Genomic DNA, 16,333 nt, shown 5'->3' with positions numbered 1-16,333 from the left:
ATTCAATCCCCAAATTATTTGGACCTAGAAGTCAGTGTTTATGTGCCACCGCAGCATAGCCACTAGGCAGCACCAGGGAAACCATTCCCTGTGTGATACAATCACTATTCCTTCCCACCACCCACCTGAAGAGGACCCTAATGAATGTCTACAATATTGCCACCTCCTTCACTTCAACTTCTGTGAACCTTAAGGGAACAGTCTGACAACTGCCATAGTTGCAGCACGTCCAGGGACAAACCCCCAGCCCACACCCGCCATCTGTTCTCCCTCCTTAGCAGTTATTTCCCTCTCCACCTTTACTATCCCTCTGACCATGCTCCAGTTGGATTCTGTTGAAACAATCTGGGTAACATTCCCTATTTTACACCCATATGGATCAAGTCACATCTACATATAAATACAACTGCATGCATTCTAATAATTATCTGCAAACATATATATATAAAATTCAATTCTCTGCTGTTGTATTTAAACGTTCAGGCTGTTCCACCATGATAATATTAATTATAAGAGCTCACACATATCTAATCATGCTTTTCCTTGCACACTGAACAGATCAACCTGTGAGCAAGCCCTGACTCCTAGGGAAATAACCTTAAGGTCAGCAACTCTAGCTGTGATGGATCTAGAGGGAAAGCGGTTCCACAGCTGATCTCCCTTGCAGACACTGCCCTCCAGCAGCTTTTCACATCCCCCTACTCATAAAAATGTAATTACTAAATTACTACTGATTGCAACTGTGGTAGTATTGCACAGAAAGGATGTATCCACTGGAAGACAAAAATACACGAGAGGATCTCTGGAGCTCATCCTTGCTGCACAGCCTTCATGTTACTGTTTTTTCAAGTTTTTCATCTTACTAGAGCCAGAAGCACAATAAACCCCCTTTTCAAAAGCAGTGTCTTTGTTCTGAAAGGTCACAATCTTGACTGAACATCTTATGTTGTGTCCAACATGCACAATAGTTTTCAGGGACTTTGTATTTCATTTTAAATGTCCTGCCAAAAATGCAAAGAAGAGGCACAGTTTCTGTATTATTTAAGATATGTGGGGCTTAAATGTTGAGCAGGGGAAGCAGCGGTGTTCCTGACGGAGCCAAACCCCGTGCTTGGGTAAACACAGATGTGATGGATCACCTGGGAACCCTCCCGTCTGTATTAAACACAACTGGGCTTTACAGAACGCTTCTTTGTACACACAGAACTGCCTCATATACCACTACTGATTTAAAAAAAACCCATACAAAGATGCTTTTTCCACAGCATTTCACTTATCCTGCCATCCTGACTGTCTATCCTCATTTAAAGAGAACAGCCCTTCTATCTAAATTAGGCACCATTTCCCATTCTACTGTTACCTGTCTTTCAAATCTAGGTAGAAAAGCTGTCAAATGCAATTACTTTTTTCTGACTTCTCTCCATCTATGTCTCTCTAGAGTCTTATCAAACAATAGCAAATGGAAATTGAGGCAAATTTGGAAACTTAGACTGGGAAGAGACAGTATTGGGATCTGACTGCGTTCAGGGTGTGCTGGCAGAGATGCTCTGTTGTTGAGGTGTTCTTCCTACTTACAACCCTGGGTCTCCCCAGGCACAAGCTCTGACCCCCAGCAAGCCTGGACTGCAGATCGAATTGCTCGATGCCAAGCATTTGAGCGACAGAGACACGTCAAGCTTCCCTTCTACTATTTGATAAAATTCTTCAGGGGAAACCCGTTTTCTTTACGTAGATCTCTGCCTCCAGGCATCGAATAGGTGGTAGGTTGGTCTGATCAAAGGGCAGAGTTCTGGGATATGTCAGATAGCGCATCAACATTTCACACACTTGATTCCCCTGACAGAGGACACATAAAGAAAACGTGTTTCTCTGATGCACACTGCCATCTCCATCAGTGTCTCAGCTCAGAGCATCTCTATATTTTCTCACGTATATTTTAACATGATTACGACTGCTGCCCAGTCTTCACTGTGATATGAACCAGGCAGACTTTCTCATATCACATACGCACACAGAAAATTGGCTAAACTCTGACTTCATTTCTTTTCCATAGTCTGGGTAACACATCCTGGTCTTCTGTCTCAGAGATGGTGCCAAGTTTTCCACATACCAAGTAGTAGAGGAAAAATCCTACTGTAAGCAGTCTCCTCATCAGAAGGATAAAACTGTTGAAAAATATTACTGAAAACTTTGACCTTACAAAGACCAGTGGCAAAAAGCCAGACCACAACAGAAGTAGTGGCACAAACAAGAACAGCATGAAACTGTGACCTATTTGTTTTAATCAAAAATTCAAAAATAATTGGGTCATCAAATAAAGGCTGAAATGATAATGACTAATGAAAAGCTAAAAGCCTAAAGTGGAGAGAGCTGTAACTTATGGATGTGATGTTCCTAGAAACCCGAGAAGAGGCACAAAGCTTCAGCAGACAAACCTTGCCAGGTGTTATTTTCCCTGTATGGGTCTAAACGACATTTTTCTTTTATTTCTGTGACATCGCAGCAGAATTCAAAGCAGCGGAAGAATAACAGAAAATGAAGAAAGAATAATTGAAAACTAATTCGTGCCATCAAATGACTACAGAGAAAAAACAGAAAACTATAAAGGGACAGTCACTCTTATCGTTTCCTGAAACTGCTTTTTCTTTGCTGTGTGATAAATAAGATTAGAGGAGCTTAAAAGTGAAGTCTCTTTTTAAAATGGTTGTGTCTGTCTCCTCAGCCTTGGCTTTCACCTGCAGGACATTTCTGGGGAATCAGTGAAACGCTCTTCTTGCATAGGAGCCTTCTGTAGTTGCTACTTGCTACCACTTCATCAGCTAGCATTGTAAGTGGTTGGGTGAGGCATTTTATAAACACAACCGTGTGTCCAAATGTGTAGTTGTAGCTGAAATTACCACTTTTCTTACATCCTTGCCCTTTTTACCATACAAGAACACTAACAGAGTGGTTACCTTCCTGTCATGAAAGCAGCACACACACAGAGAATACCCCCAGATTTAGTGCTTTAGTGACTCTCTGCCACGCAACCAAGTCTTGCACGACTTTTAAAACCTCACCATTCATTCTGTAATACCTGTTCAGAAAATGAAGGCTTGTTTCAAGCCAGTTTTCTTGTACTGCACCAGGACTTGAACAATTTCTTGGTGTTTGCCCCCTGCAGAATCAAGCACTCTAGGAGCAACCTCCTCCTCGGTGTAGCAGCATCCTCATCTGTATTTTGTGCTCATCACTGATTTTTCTACTCTAGCATGGATGCCACCTCTTAAAGTTTGTGCTTTGTGTGTACTGGTACAGCGACCTTTTCCAGCAGGACACCTCCCCTGCCCCAGCTCTCTCCCTGCTTGCTCTGAGCTCTCCGTGCTGCTGCTCGGGCATAGACGCTGAGCACTGACCTTTCCCTGCTTCAAAGCAGTTCAGGAAATCCAGCGCTCACCCTTCCTCCCCTTCTGCTCATCTAATGAGCTGTGTGATGCCACACAACTGCTGATATTTTCAGGGATAGTGGCAGAAGTACATTAATGAATTTATTATGGATTTTTGTGTTAAATGTATTATGCAAATGTTAATCAGTTTCTGCAGAACTTCGAGAAAGGTGCTGCATGAAATAAACAATACAGCGCTAGTCTGGCAGTAAAATTTATAGACCTTCAGGTGTTTAATATTCAATGTGCAAATTCCTCTAAAAAAAAATTTTTTAAAGGGCATGTTGGTAAAATTTCCCTGCACAAATGTGAATCTATGCACTCCTGGTCCCTGATGTTAACAAACATTAGCAAGTCTGTACTGTGCGTGTCCTTGTTTTATTCGACATCCACTTTGCGCACCACATTTATCAGGGCCACCGAGGCCATGGAACAGCTTCTCCTTGAACCACCTAATGACAAATTTACAACTTGATGACATGTTTATGCTTCTTCTCTCTGCTCCCACGGAATGTTTCGAATTCCTGTTAATTCTAATAACTGTGAGGTATTCAGAATTAACATGTACAAATATTTGCATAGCCCCAGCTAATTCAGTGTCACGTAAGTCCTCAAGGCACACTCCTTCCATTTTACACCGGTTCTAGGACTTTCTTCAGTACCTAATCCACATGGCACAAGATGCATGATGCTTTCTCCCAAATAACACATGTAGTCCTTTTAGCACAATTTATAGGCACATTATATGGGAAAGTTTTTTCCCTCGCATTCGAGTAGCACTTGAGCATGTACCCTTAGCCCTGTGAACACTAGATACCTACACAGCAAAGCAGCTTGACTGTAGTTTAACCTAACTAGCTCAAGCAATAATTGAAGTGAAGGTGTAACAGCAGAGGCTTTTGCTCATGGTAACCACCAGAGTACATGCTCAGTGACTCCACGGTGCTTCTCTAAGCCTGGCATGTTACTGCCTGTGCCACACCATCTCCAGTGCTACTGCTACCCATGGTACCAGATTCCCTCGGTCCCAGCTGCAATCACACCCAACTTGCTGTGTACATGTTCTCCAATGTTCCATGCAAGCATCACATACCTCTGATCTGCCACAGATGGATACCCATATATGTCTAGGTTATATACTTACAGCGAGTGGTAGAGGCATTTAGCTCATGGGGAGACTCCTGAAAGCGTGAAGGCAGCTGAGAATGCCTGAAAATATCTTTGCAATGAGGCTAAGAATTTGGAATGCTAATCCCCAAGTGAAATGCCTGTGCTACACTTGAGCTATTGAGTCAATAATTAATAGAAATGGTATAAATTTAACCAAGGCAACATAAATGTTTATCACGTGTTTTTCATTGGTGTTTTAAGCAAAACTGTGGAGTGACCCCCAGAGTAGTCTCTGCCAACATACACTTGAGCAGATACACACTTCCTTACATCAGTGAACACTTGCTGCAGCCTGTGAAATTTAGAAGATAATCTTTGCCTGTAAAAGATGAGTTTATTGCTGATAAAATCTAGGAGTCTGTGGAAAGGATCACAAACCCCTCTGTTTTCCATCCACTTCCACACACTCCCATGAAACTCAATGTACTGGATGAGTGGGGCACCACAATGTGATATGGCCTTCTGCAGCCCTGGACCTGAACTTCTCTGCATAATTCATCTTCTTTTTACTGGGTATCCTGCTGTATGTTCTCAGCTATTCTACCTCATAATTAAATCCCTCTGAAGCACACACAAATTTGTTCCTACACCTTGCCAAAAGCTATACCTGACTGAAGAGGTGCCGAGTGGTTTGCTCAAACCCTTTTAAAGAAGCCTTTTTTTTAAAAAAAAAAAAAGGCTGAACTTGACCACTTGAGGTTTTCAATGAGGACCAGCTGTGCCACAGAGGCTAATGCAGACCACAGCATGCACAGATGAAGGAAAAAAGACAGGAAGTTTGTGAAAGGGAAAGCATGGAGATAATCCAGGAAAAAGACTTGTGAGCATTTGAGAGGTCAATTAGGGAACCTTGAAAGGTTGACAATGTCTCTTTAAGTTTCATAACAGTGTAAATGATTCATTCATCAGTCTTCACTGGTCACATAACGAATAGTTAAACTGTTAAATGACCTCAACTTTGCCTTGGGCTCTTAACTCCAAGCTAGTTACTGCCTGGCTGCCAAAGTGCTAACTATAAAATGAGTCATTAATGCTTAAAGAGGAGAAATGTTCCCTTGTCCACCACCCAAAGGAATCTGCGTTTGGGTTACAGCTTCCAGATGTTTTGTCAGTCCCTCAAAACACAGCCCTAGGATAAGAGGGAGACTAGCCACAAGGTTGTAGAGATAAGGGAAAAAAGAAACATGAGAGCACTCTGGATGCCCCAGCACCTTCATTGTCCATGGACATCTGACTCCTGGAGAACTTAATACAACAGACACGAGCCACCCACTCTCCCCACAGAGCCTCCTGCTTTGGTGGGACCAACCACCACAAGTCAATGATAGCTTAGGCAGGTCAATTAAAATGACCTAAAGCAGACAAATAGGACAAATCTTCAAACATCCACTCCATTTGTATCTAACTTTACCAATTATGTCAGCTACTCTTACTGAAAAAATTATAATATTTCTGCTTGCAGAAGTTGCTTATTTCTTATCTTCAAAGCATTACAGCTACAAGACAACTACCACCGAAGTGGACAAGTGGTTTATGCTTTAATTTGTGCAAAAATAATCAGTTTAAAGCCTGGAAGAAACTAAGCTTTAAGTAAACCAGATTAATATCTTAAAATGTAAAATGGTCAATAACAACAGCAAAGTTAGACATTTAGAAAGAAACTACTGCACATGCATTAATGAACACCTCAAAACATGTTAATAAACTCATGCCAATGTGAAAAAACACCCCCAAATACTTTGTGGAGTATGTTTTTCTCAGGCAGTTCCCTTGTGGACACTGTAACAGGGAATTTAGTCCCTTCTATTCTAACAGCAAAATTTAGCATAAATACCAGCTTCTGTCTGGGGAACATTTTCTGATGACTGTCCTCATACCGTGTAGGTAGTCAACCCTTCCCCAGCTCTTTGAGATAATGGGCAAAAATCAATTATTTCAATATTTATGAATAATATTGCATATTTATGAGTGTTGCTGTCATACTACTGACCTGCAGAAAGGCTAAACACAACTAGTTACCACTGTGACCAGGGGTATTGTGCTCAAAAGTTGATCACTTCAGAGTTTTTGCCAAACCATGAACCTTTCACACAGCCAAACTACCCTTGCAGGGTTTCACCTAGTCCCGGAGATCCTCTCCCAGCTTTCTGTGACCCTGTTCAGGTTCCCTTGACTGCCAGCATCCACAGGTGATTCCTTTTACTCAGAAACAAGATAGAAAAGAAAGACTCCTTCCGTTTAGCCTCATAAATACACATGCACACACTCAAAAGGGATCAGGCTGCTAGCTTGGCTATGGGACTAGAGGCTATTTTCAAGCTCAAACACACCTCAGTGTAAAAAACACCTCCCTGCCTTTTATCCATACAGATCCACTTATCTGAACTCTAACTGGAGTTTCATTTTTCTCACCAACCAGCTGTGAACTAATTACGAGGACTTCTAACTAGTCCTGCTCCCTCTCCAAGCATATGGATCCAATTAAGTCAAACTGCAGCTGATTTTAATCAATCTTCCTTGAAGCAGCCAAACTTGAAGAATCTCTTCTCCTTCAGCTCGAAGAGTAGAGGAGAGCAGGAAAAGCAGGAGAGTAGTATTTGCATAAGGAACACTTCACATCCGTTTGGTTGCCTGTAAACACAAGGCTCCTAGCAGTAAGAAATGCTAATTGGATGCTCCTCACAAGTCTTTCCTCCCACTTTATCAGAAAAGCACTGATTTGATCAGTCTCTCTTGTTCCTGGCATCGAGTTGCACTTTTCCACCAGCAGCTCGGGAAGATGGTCCAGATCATTTCAGATGACTGAACAAACCAAGCCTTTCACTGGAATCTCACTTGCCCTCCATAGGCCAAGCAGTAACAGCACACTTGCTTTCCTGGAAGTCTTTTTTGCTTCATCAAAAGAAAGAAGGGTAGGGGAGAGGAGATAAAATTGACAGGTTAAACCCACTCCTTTCATATATTATTTGAATCCCTCTCCTGAGCAACAGTTCAAATGTCTCTTAAGATAATGTCCTGGGTGATGGGGAGGCACCCTCAGCAGTGTGTCATTTCTCTACAGTTCCAACATTTCTTGTGTTTTTGTAATCTGAGGGCTTTATTAGCAGTAAAGACCTGACCAGTGAGTAATATCCATGCTAAAGGCTTTATACCAGTGAAGGAAAATCAATGCAGCCTGCAGCTAGGTGTCAAGAGCCAAAGGGTTTTGGAAGAAGGGGTGTGTGGAGGTGGAAAGTGCCTTCAGCCATAATTCAAGCTGTCCCTGCATAAGCACAGAACACAAAGAGATGTCAGATGTTACATACACTGCTGCGGATAGCTATCAGTATCCCAGCTTCTTTATTTCCTAATACTGAGCTCAGGGAGTGTGAATCACACATCTAACACAAAAGTACATTTCCACATGCTCGCTTGCCCTCTGGCGAGTCCATCTGGGTCCTGTAGTTCACAAAGTGGGCTACTGTTAGCAGCAGCCAAAGCAGAAATGAGCAAAATACACGTGCCAATACTCGGATACAAAAGGATGCAAGAGGAGGCAAACATTTTTGAAACTTTACTCCTTTCCACACATCAGTACAGTCAAACATTGACATTTCCAATTACCAGATATTAGCCATTATCTCCCTAGATTTCATTCACTGCATGCAGCTTTGTGAACTCAAAAGACTTCAGTCCAGTGTAAAGCAGTCAAAGCCTTAATTCTACACCCTGCCTCTTCCTCTTCCAAATTCACAAGTTTAATACACCCCTTCTATGTATCTTTCATTTAGTAGATACAATTCCAGAAAGTCAGACATTTTATTTTAAAAAAGAAGGAACTGCAGATAAGGATTAGTCAGAAATCGCCCTCATCCTACCTTGTTTAATGTCACCCCCTACTTTCTCTTACACCTTTATTTGATTTGATGCCATGCTTTTCCCATGTTTGTAGTTTCATCTTTCTCTTCAGAAAAATTTTCTTGTGTTTTCTGTATATAAAGTTTGTCTTGCCTTTTTTCCCCTTTGTGATAAAGAGACATTATTTTAACCCATCATTTCCCACTGATTTCTTTCAGAGATGTGAATAAATAACATGTCAAACTAGCAATATTTCAGTGACCTTATCTGAGTGTACAATAATATTTTCGGTGTATTTGCTCAGCACTGATAGAAGAAGTGAATTTCTAATCTTATCCTTAACTTAGTGGGTTCCCACTGTAAGGAACCTTCTTCCAACGTGTTTATAAAAAAAAGTCATTCTTAGCTTAGCCTGTCAATATACTTGATTCTCAGGTTGAATAAAAAATGGGAAGGCTGATGTTTTCTCCTCTGAGGAGTTCTGAAATCTTGACCATTCAGGTGGGCACACATTTTAGCATTCAGCTTACATATTCCTATATTTATGCTTTCCTTTCTACTCCTCCTCTTTCAGAGAAGCTGCTTTTGGCATCCAGTCCTCTAAAACACAACTAAAGTGAGAAGCTAAGGAAGGGGGGAGCTACCTCCTGTTAAATAATTAAAGCCATGTCCTCAGCCTTGGCAAAGCAGATGTAAGAGCATGATTACCTTAATTCAGCTCACTAACTAGCCTTTTGGGGGACTGGCAGATTTCTCTTTCCTAGACCTGCTAAGCCAGATGACCATCTTTCTCTTTTTCCACACCTTCCCATATAATTTTTACTCTGCCCTATCTGCAGGTTGTTCCTGTTCTCCCCCACTTCCTCCACAAAGCCCTGACCTACACAATACTGAATTCAAACAGCAAGCACCATTAATGAGATAAGTCATGGGCATCCTGTGACAAGCTTTCAAAGCCTTTTTTGGTGAACAGTACAACTGTTATTGTATAGTAGCTTTACCACAGTATGAAGGTCCCATCTTGTTCCTATCACCACATCACTCTTCTATACTGTGAAAGCTCAGCTATCTGAACAGTACCTACTGATGATCTCCTCTTCCAAGAACCAGAAGGCAAACAATTAGCAAGACTACACAGAAGACTTCGGACCTTTCTCCTCTTTGAATCTGTAATTTTAAAAGCTTGGTGTTTTGGCATTTCAAGAGCTGTATGAGCAAACAAAGTGGAGCATCTCAAGACATCACAAAGAAAATAGGGAATTCCTCTGGTCAGGCCTTCTTGGAAAGCCAGCAGCCACTGTAAAACCATGTTGGCAGATTAAATGCTACCTGAGAGAGTTGTAATCTGCTCTGAAACCAAAGCTGCTGTTGTGTTAGTTGGAGACCTAAGCATCGAAACACCAGCCCAAAGCTTTCATCTCCTGATGACTGAAACACAATTAAAGGAAAGCAGGGTGACAGGTTTCACACTAAACATGGCTCAGCAGAGATGCTCAGCAGCTCTTAGCTTCCTGCTTTATCAAAGCTGTCACTTTCTCTGTCTCTAGGAATTGGTAATAAAAAAAAAAAAAATTGATTTGCTTCTAATAGGTGTCAAGATAAAAATCAATGGTCTGTCTGAAATCTGGGTAATTTCAAACCTTCAGGTTTTCCACCATGAAGCAATTTACACGAAAATGGAAAAAAAAAGAAGAGGAAAGGAAAAAATTAAGAAAATTAAATGCTACAATGCTGAATTGTTCAGCATATCAGAGAGAACAGAAGGGAGAGATGACACAGTTCATAGCAGGATGGGCTTTGATTAAACAAAACAGGCTCAGGTTCTTGTTTGCTCCAGCACCTTTCAAATAGGAAACCTATAAAAGTTTGAAACAACTCCCATGCCCCTCCTCTGCACAGGAAAGCTGTTCCCAGAATGAGAGCAAGCTGAATAAACAGTCCACTCAACTGCTGCAGGTGCGCTTGCCCTCCTTCAAGGAGGGCAAGACTTCACGGACCTATCCAGAGAGAAAAGCTGAAGACCTTTGGCCATACAGGACAGCACTACCTCAGGAAAAGGTAAAATACCACAGCAGTGCAGCAAAAGAAACACACCCTTTCGTTCTTCTGACTCCACACCTTCTGCTCGCCATGTCTGTGGTCTGGAGATGCTGCCATGTCATCCTCTCAATAGCACTGATGCTTCTTGCCTTGGAAAACTATTATCTAATGAGGCCACAAACTGGTGCTCTCTGTCTCCATTGCTGATAGCAGCAGTGGAGTCTTCAGTACAAAGGGAGCTCAAATTTTCATATCAGCTCCGTGCTGTTGAGCCCTGTCTACACTCCCGCTTTGGCACAAATGAATTTGGAGACAGACAACTTATGGTAGTGGAGTTATTTAAAATGGAACAGTTTTTAAGGCTCCAAGAAGAAGAGGTTCTAGGCAAAGGCATCAAAAAAGACAACTGCATTTGTGTGACTGCATCTGACATCAAAACACTCCAGTAATGCGGTCAGAGATACCGGCATGTTGGTGCAGTTTGCATCGAAAATTCCCTTGCCCAGATTGAGGGCAGTGAAGTTGTGTGCTGTGAGCATCCTGGCACATCTGTGAGAACAGCTCTGGCGAATGGACCATGGCAGGCACTGCAGCTGCTCTGGACCTCCCCATTTCCTACCTGCAGAGTTAGCTTCTCCAGTTTCATTTCCAGAGATCTGTTCTGCTCTTCCAGCCTGCTGCGTTCAGCTTCCAGCTCCTCAATTTTCAGCCTGGAGAAGAAGGGAAAGATAATAGACACTGTGTCCCTGCACAGTCCCACCGCAAAAAATCAAGTAAAACATGAAATTACAAGAGTATCAGATTATTCCTGTGTTCAGTACCACAAAGCTACACTACTGAGGCAGTTAAAACATGACTAAAATATACAAGTTTGTATGATGCAAATATAATCTGTAAAAGTATAATAAAAATATACAACTTGAATATAAAGCAAATCTAACTTAGATACTTCCTGAGCCACAGACTGAGTCTAGACCATCATGCTTAATAACCACCAACAGCTAAAATCTCCATGAGTGCATCAGATCTCTTTTTGATCTGATTTATATTTTTGGCCTTCATAACACGCCTTGGCAGTAAGTTCCACAATTATGTGCTGTATGAAAAATTAGTTCATTTTGTTTTATACTTCACGTGATTATTTCACTGAGTGCCTGTTAGTTCTGCTATGAAAAATTGTGAATAATTGTACCATACTCCCCTCTCCATACCATTTTACAGGCCTTCTCTATTATTTGCTGAAGAATCTCAATTTAGTCTTTCCTCACATCAAGGATTTTCCATATTTCTGTTCACCTTTATTGCCCTCCCTTGTTCTTCCTCAAAGTTTTATATAGACTTCTTGCTATGAGAAAAGCCAGAATTACAAACAGCACTCAGATATATTCAGTGGTATAATGAGGCTTTCTGGATTGTTCTCAACTTCTCTTCTAATAATTCCTAGTATTCTATTTGTCTTTTTAACTACAGAGCACTTACCTGATATTTTTAGAAAACTGTTCACAATAATGTAAGATCTCTTTCTTGAGTGATAACAGCTCATTTAGAGCCCACTACTGTGGGAGTAAAAGTAAAGGCGTTTTTTCTTATGCGCATGGGTTTTGTAATTATTGACGTACAATTTCATTTCCCAACTAAAGCAGCATCATAAGATTCTTCTGAAACTCTGAACAGCCTGATAAGCTGCATAATTTCATATTATCTCAAATTCTGTCACCTCACTACTCACAAACTCCTCTTTGTGTTGGACAACAAGTTCCCAATGAAATCATTCTAGAACCTAATGACAAACCCTCAGTATTGTGAAAACATTTATTTGATTTTCCATCTTTTCACTTTGTATTACATAAGCAAATTAATGGAAGAAAAATGCATCAAGCTTTACAAAGTAGAAAGACATTATATTATCTCTGGCTCAGGAAATCCTGGAGACAAGGCACTAGAAGCCAGAAGAGCCTTCTGGCAAAGTACCTCAATAGCTTTGCCCTATTCGCGTGGTCATCCACCCCCGGCCATCCCTGCAGACAGTGCACTGGGACAGCCAGCCCTCTGTGATTTTTATATTCTTATTAATCCCACAAAGAACCTTCTTTCTTATTCCATCAGAGTAAAGTTTCTTTGTGACCTTTGGCTCAAAGCTTTTTGAAAGGTCAAATACATTATATCAATCCTATCAGCCTTAGCCAAATGGTTGTGGAACCCTTCAGAGAACTCTATCAAACTTGTTAGGCAGGACATATTATTATAAAACGTTTGATACAACACTTTTGCTTGCATTTAAGTACAAAGTACAAAAACCTTAATGCTGCTTCAAGAACCTCACCTTTCACATGTTAACTTTCTGGGATTAACTGTGCAACTAATGCATATTAACATTGATCTCTGCATTCAATTTTCTCAGGATCCTTTTCCAGAATATTTTTTTTAAATTAATTTTCTTGCTTGATAATACTCCCTTTTAAATGATCTAAATTAAGCTGAAAATCCTTGCACTGTGACAACAAACAATGCACCCATCTGCCAATATCCCAAAATTATGCAAAAGAAATTTCAGGTGCAATGAAGAAGCTGTTTCTCCTATTCACTGGGCAAAAGTTGCAAACTTTTACATAGAAGCTGGTTGATCTACATCATGTTCAGCACAGAAATGTCTCCTTTATAAATATGCAGCTTGAATTGCTTAAATTATTTGTAAGCCCGACCCCTGCTGGTAATTTTCAAATATTATAAAGTATCATCTTTTTTCACTCTTGGAAGCTTCTAAAATGCCGAGGAACGGCTTTCAGCATTGTCTAGGCCATTAAAAAAGATCATCAATAATTTCCAGAAGAGACACAAAGCTAGCGGGGATGGAGAATGCTGAAGAACCAGGAGACTGAAAAGGTCGGAAAAAATGGAAATTCAAAATGGAATTAATGCTTTTAATGGCATGTTTCTAAATGGATTGCAGAACAGGCCAGAAGAACAGCAACATTTTTCTCTGAGGAACAACGGCACAGCAACTACTGAAAGGTCAGAGCCAGACACAGGACTCTCATCAGTACTTCCTCCATACTTGACATGCTGAATTTTAATTTAGAGCAAATTTCTCCCCATCCAGCCTCTCAAATAAGCTGTGATGTTGCTGTTATCTGCCTGCAGAACTTTTCTGCGTGTGGAGGTTTAAGCTCAGGCCTCTTACATGCCCTTTAAAAATCATCATAGCAGTCACCAGAACACACTTCACAGAGATGCAAGACACAAGTGAGCTGTAACAAGGGTAGGTTTAAGTCATTATATTTTGCTGCTATTTCACCTGTAATTTTAAGATTTAATAATTTGTTTGTGCCCTTCGTGCCTCACTGAAGAAAGAGCGGTGATTCAAAGCACTGGACACTCGCTGTCAGGCAGCAGACGTACCCCGACCGCGTATTTTGCGGCCGGCAGCACGCACAAGAGCTCCTGCGAGTGTGGCTCATGACCACAGCCTCTCCCCCACGAGCTTGCCCTTGGGCTCATCCCTCGGACGCCTGCTCCTTGCCAAGGCCCCAGCTCTCAGGGTCTCCTCCTTCCAGACACAGCGTGGGGCCTCCCACCGAGGCTTGGGCAGCTCCCCTCCACGCTGCCTCGGCCCAGCTCTCCAGAGACAAAACTTGCCGTTTCCTCTGCGCTGAGGACCAGGAACATTGCTGTAACCTCTTTGTACCAGAAAGATTTTTAGGACTGACTAGAGCTTTCACTACTTATCCCTCTTCTAACCTATTTTTAACACTGTTAAGTGTCCTGGATCTCCAGTGGGAAAGCATTAAGTACCATTAGCAAACAGTTTGTGCTATTCTAGCTTTGCTTTCCAGCCCTGGGGAACTCTTCCCAATGGCAAAGAGAGAGAAGGAAGGGAAATCCTATCTATATATAAACACAGCAAAGTATTTGCAGCTGGTGGTTAAGATACAGCAGTCAAATATTGAAAAATATTTACTTGCTTGGCACTTGAATTTTTTCATTTACGTAAATTCAGGTACAGGGCCAACTGTGTACTGCTTTTGGATGCATCAGCATCCACAAAGACAGCCTTAGTCTGCATGCACCTTGTGTTCCCTCTGTCCAGGGACATTTGCACAAGATATGTAATGCTATTTTATCACCGATTTGCATGCCTCAACTTATTACATATGGGAGTTACTTTCAGGTAGGGAGAACAATCCAAGATAAATTCATGTGAAAACCACAAAAAGCAGAGTACAGAAACATCTGGGTACAGCACAAACCATCTATCAACTTAATGTCTGGCCCGGAATGAATGCTGGCGCCCATTTTAAAAGCAGCCTTGCAGCACGAGGAAGGAAGAAACATCAGTTACTTTCTGAAATACTGACACCATTCTCAAGTTTTGTGACACAGGGAAAAATCATTTGGAATAATTTCTGGAAAATTTACCAACAACTTCTCCATACAGGGGTTTGAAAACATGAATATATTTATACTCTGGCAAAGATCTCTTTGCATTTCTGGAAAACATTTCTTGCATCAGATGCAAACAGCTTAACCCAGAGTCGAAGGCTCCACAGGCACAAGGTAAATTCAAGCCACCTCCACAGCCTTTCACAAGATCAAATTTAGTGCAAGAATACAGATTCATTGGCATTTGCTCAGACTTGTGAATTTTCCCACTTTTAAAAACTGAGCTTTATATTGCCTCCACTGCATGTTTCACTGTCCCAAATTAGAAGAGGGAACAAGAAGAAAAAAACCTACAGCCTCAGGTCTCCTGAAACAACACTTGTGGAACCAGGAGACATCCCACCATGTGCATTCAGTCTATCTAAAAAGTGCTTAGGTGCTGAGCAACGGCTGCTAGAAAGAAAGGCCAGGCTGCCTTTCTTCATTTTAGAAATGAAGAAGGGGGGAATCTCATTTTCAACAGCATCTAGGCAATTCCAGAAGTCTCCCTCAGTCCAGAGCTTTTCGGTGGAGTTAACCAGTGACAACTCCCCACCATCACCCCTTTATCTTTCTTTTATTTGTTTTTAATGTTCTCAGATGTGTTATGTGATTGCCTGTAGAGCAGTGTGGATATTGCCAATGAGGACATGTCTCACAGAGGCCCCATCTGCAAAGAGGACATGGCCATGTGGAAAAGCTATTGCTGAACAGGAAACTATTGAATGGAGCAGAAAATCTATGTGTTGGGAAGATGCTATTAAGGGATCCAGATGGCATTGAGATGGTGTTAGGAGCAGAGCAGACAGAATTCCAGCAAGTGTGACTAATAGGCATTGGCAAGGACATGAATTTCTTTTGAATTACTGTAACTCTACCCAGTCACTAAATCCACAGAAAACATTTAGGATTTACTAGGGTTGCAGTTTGACAGCAGAAAGAAAAAGTTCAGATTTGTTCCAGCTGAAAAGGTCTTTCAGCTGTTGCCCCTTAAGTCTTTAGTGAAGTTCTTTTTAAATATATTACTTTTATTTATAGGTTCTGAAATACTAGTTTCTGCACATTTATCACCTTCCCTCTAGAAGGTGCTAATGCCTAGATGCTCTCTCCTTTCCTATAACCCACAGTGCATGAACTCAACAGTTTGACCACTTCTTCTTTTCATAAGATCTGCCAAATATAAACAAATATGATTTCAGAGGGAGAAGAAAGAAGTGTGAGAAATGACAGCATTAGCACCAGCTTTTATTGTCTCTTCAGAAACAATGATGATGGGAGAGAGTTTCACATTTAAAGTCATAAAAGGTCTGACGAAAGAGTACTTTGTTCTCAAGAGAAGGAGGAAAAACTGATAAAGTCTTTCAAGTTTCTTGCTGAAAATTTCCTTTTCATACTAAAGAAAAATGAGACAAAAGATATATTTTTAAAAGCTCTCATTCACT

General features: G+C 41.2%; 1 protein-coding gene across 4 annotated transcripts in view; it reads right to left on the bottom strand.

Annotated features, from left to right (window-relative positions):
• MAD1L1 (mitotic arrest deficient 1 like 1) overlaps nt 1–16,333 on the bottom strand; it is a 379,581-nt gene that overhangs the window by 150,771 nt on the left and 212,477 nt on the right. For 3 of the 4 annotated variants that reach the window (XM_074841020.1, XM_074841022.1, XM_074841021.1), the window contains exon 15: nt 11,092–11,182. In XM_074841020.1, the coding sequence (XP_074697121.1) occupies nt 11,092–11,182 (91 nt within the window). Of the gene's footprint in view, nt 1–4,569; nt 4,649–11,091; nt 11,183–16,333 lie in introns of those variants that run through there. The other variant, XM_074841023.1, reaches the window with a different exon arrangement.

Source organism: Strix aluco, chromosome 15 (assembly GCF_031877795.1).
Source record: "Strix aluco isolate bStrAlu1 chromosome 15, bStrAlu1.hap1, whole genome shotgun sequence".
Taxonomy (NCBI): domain Eukaryota; kingdom Metazoa; phylum Chordata; class Aves; order Strigiformes; family Strigidae; genus Strix; species Strix aluco.
The sequence above is the reverse complement of the archived record's forward strand: the minus strand, read 5'-3'. Positions and strand labels throughout refer to the sequence as shown.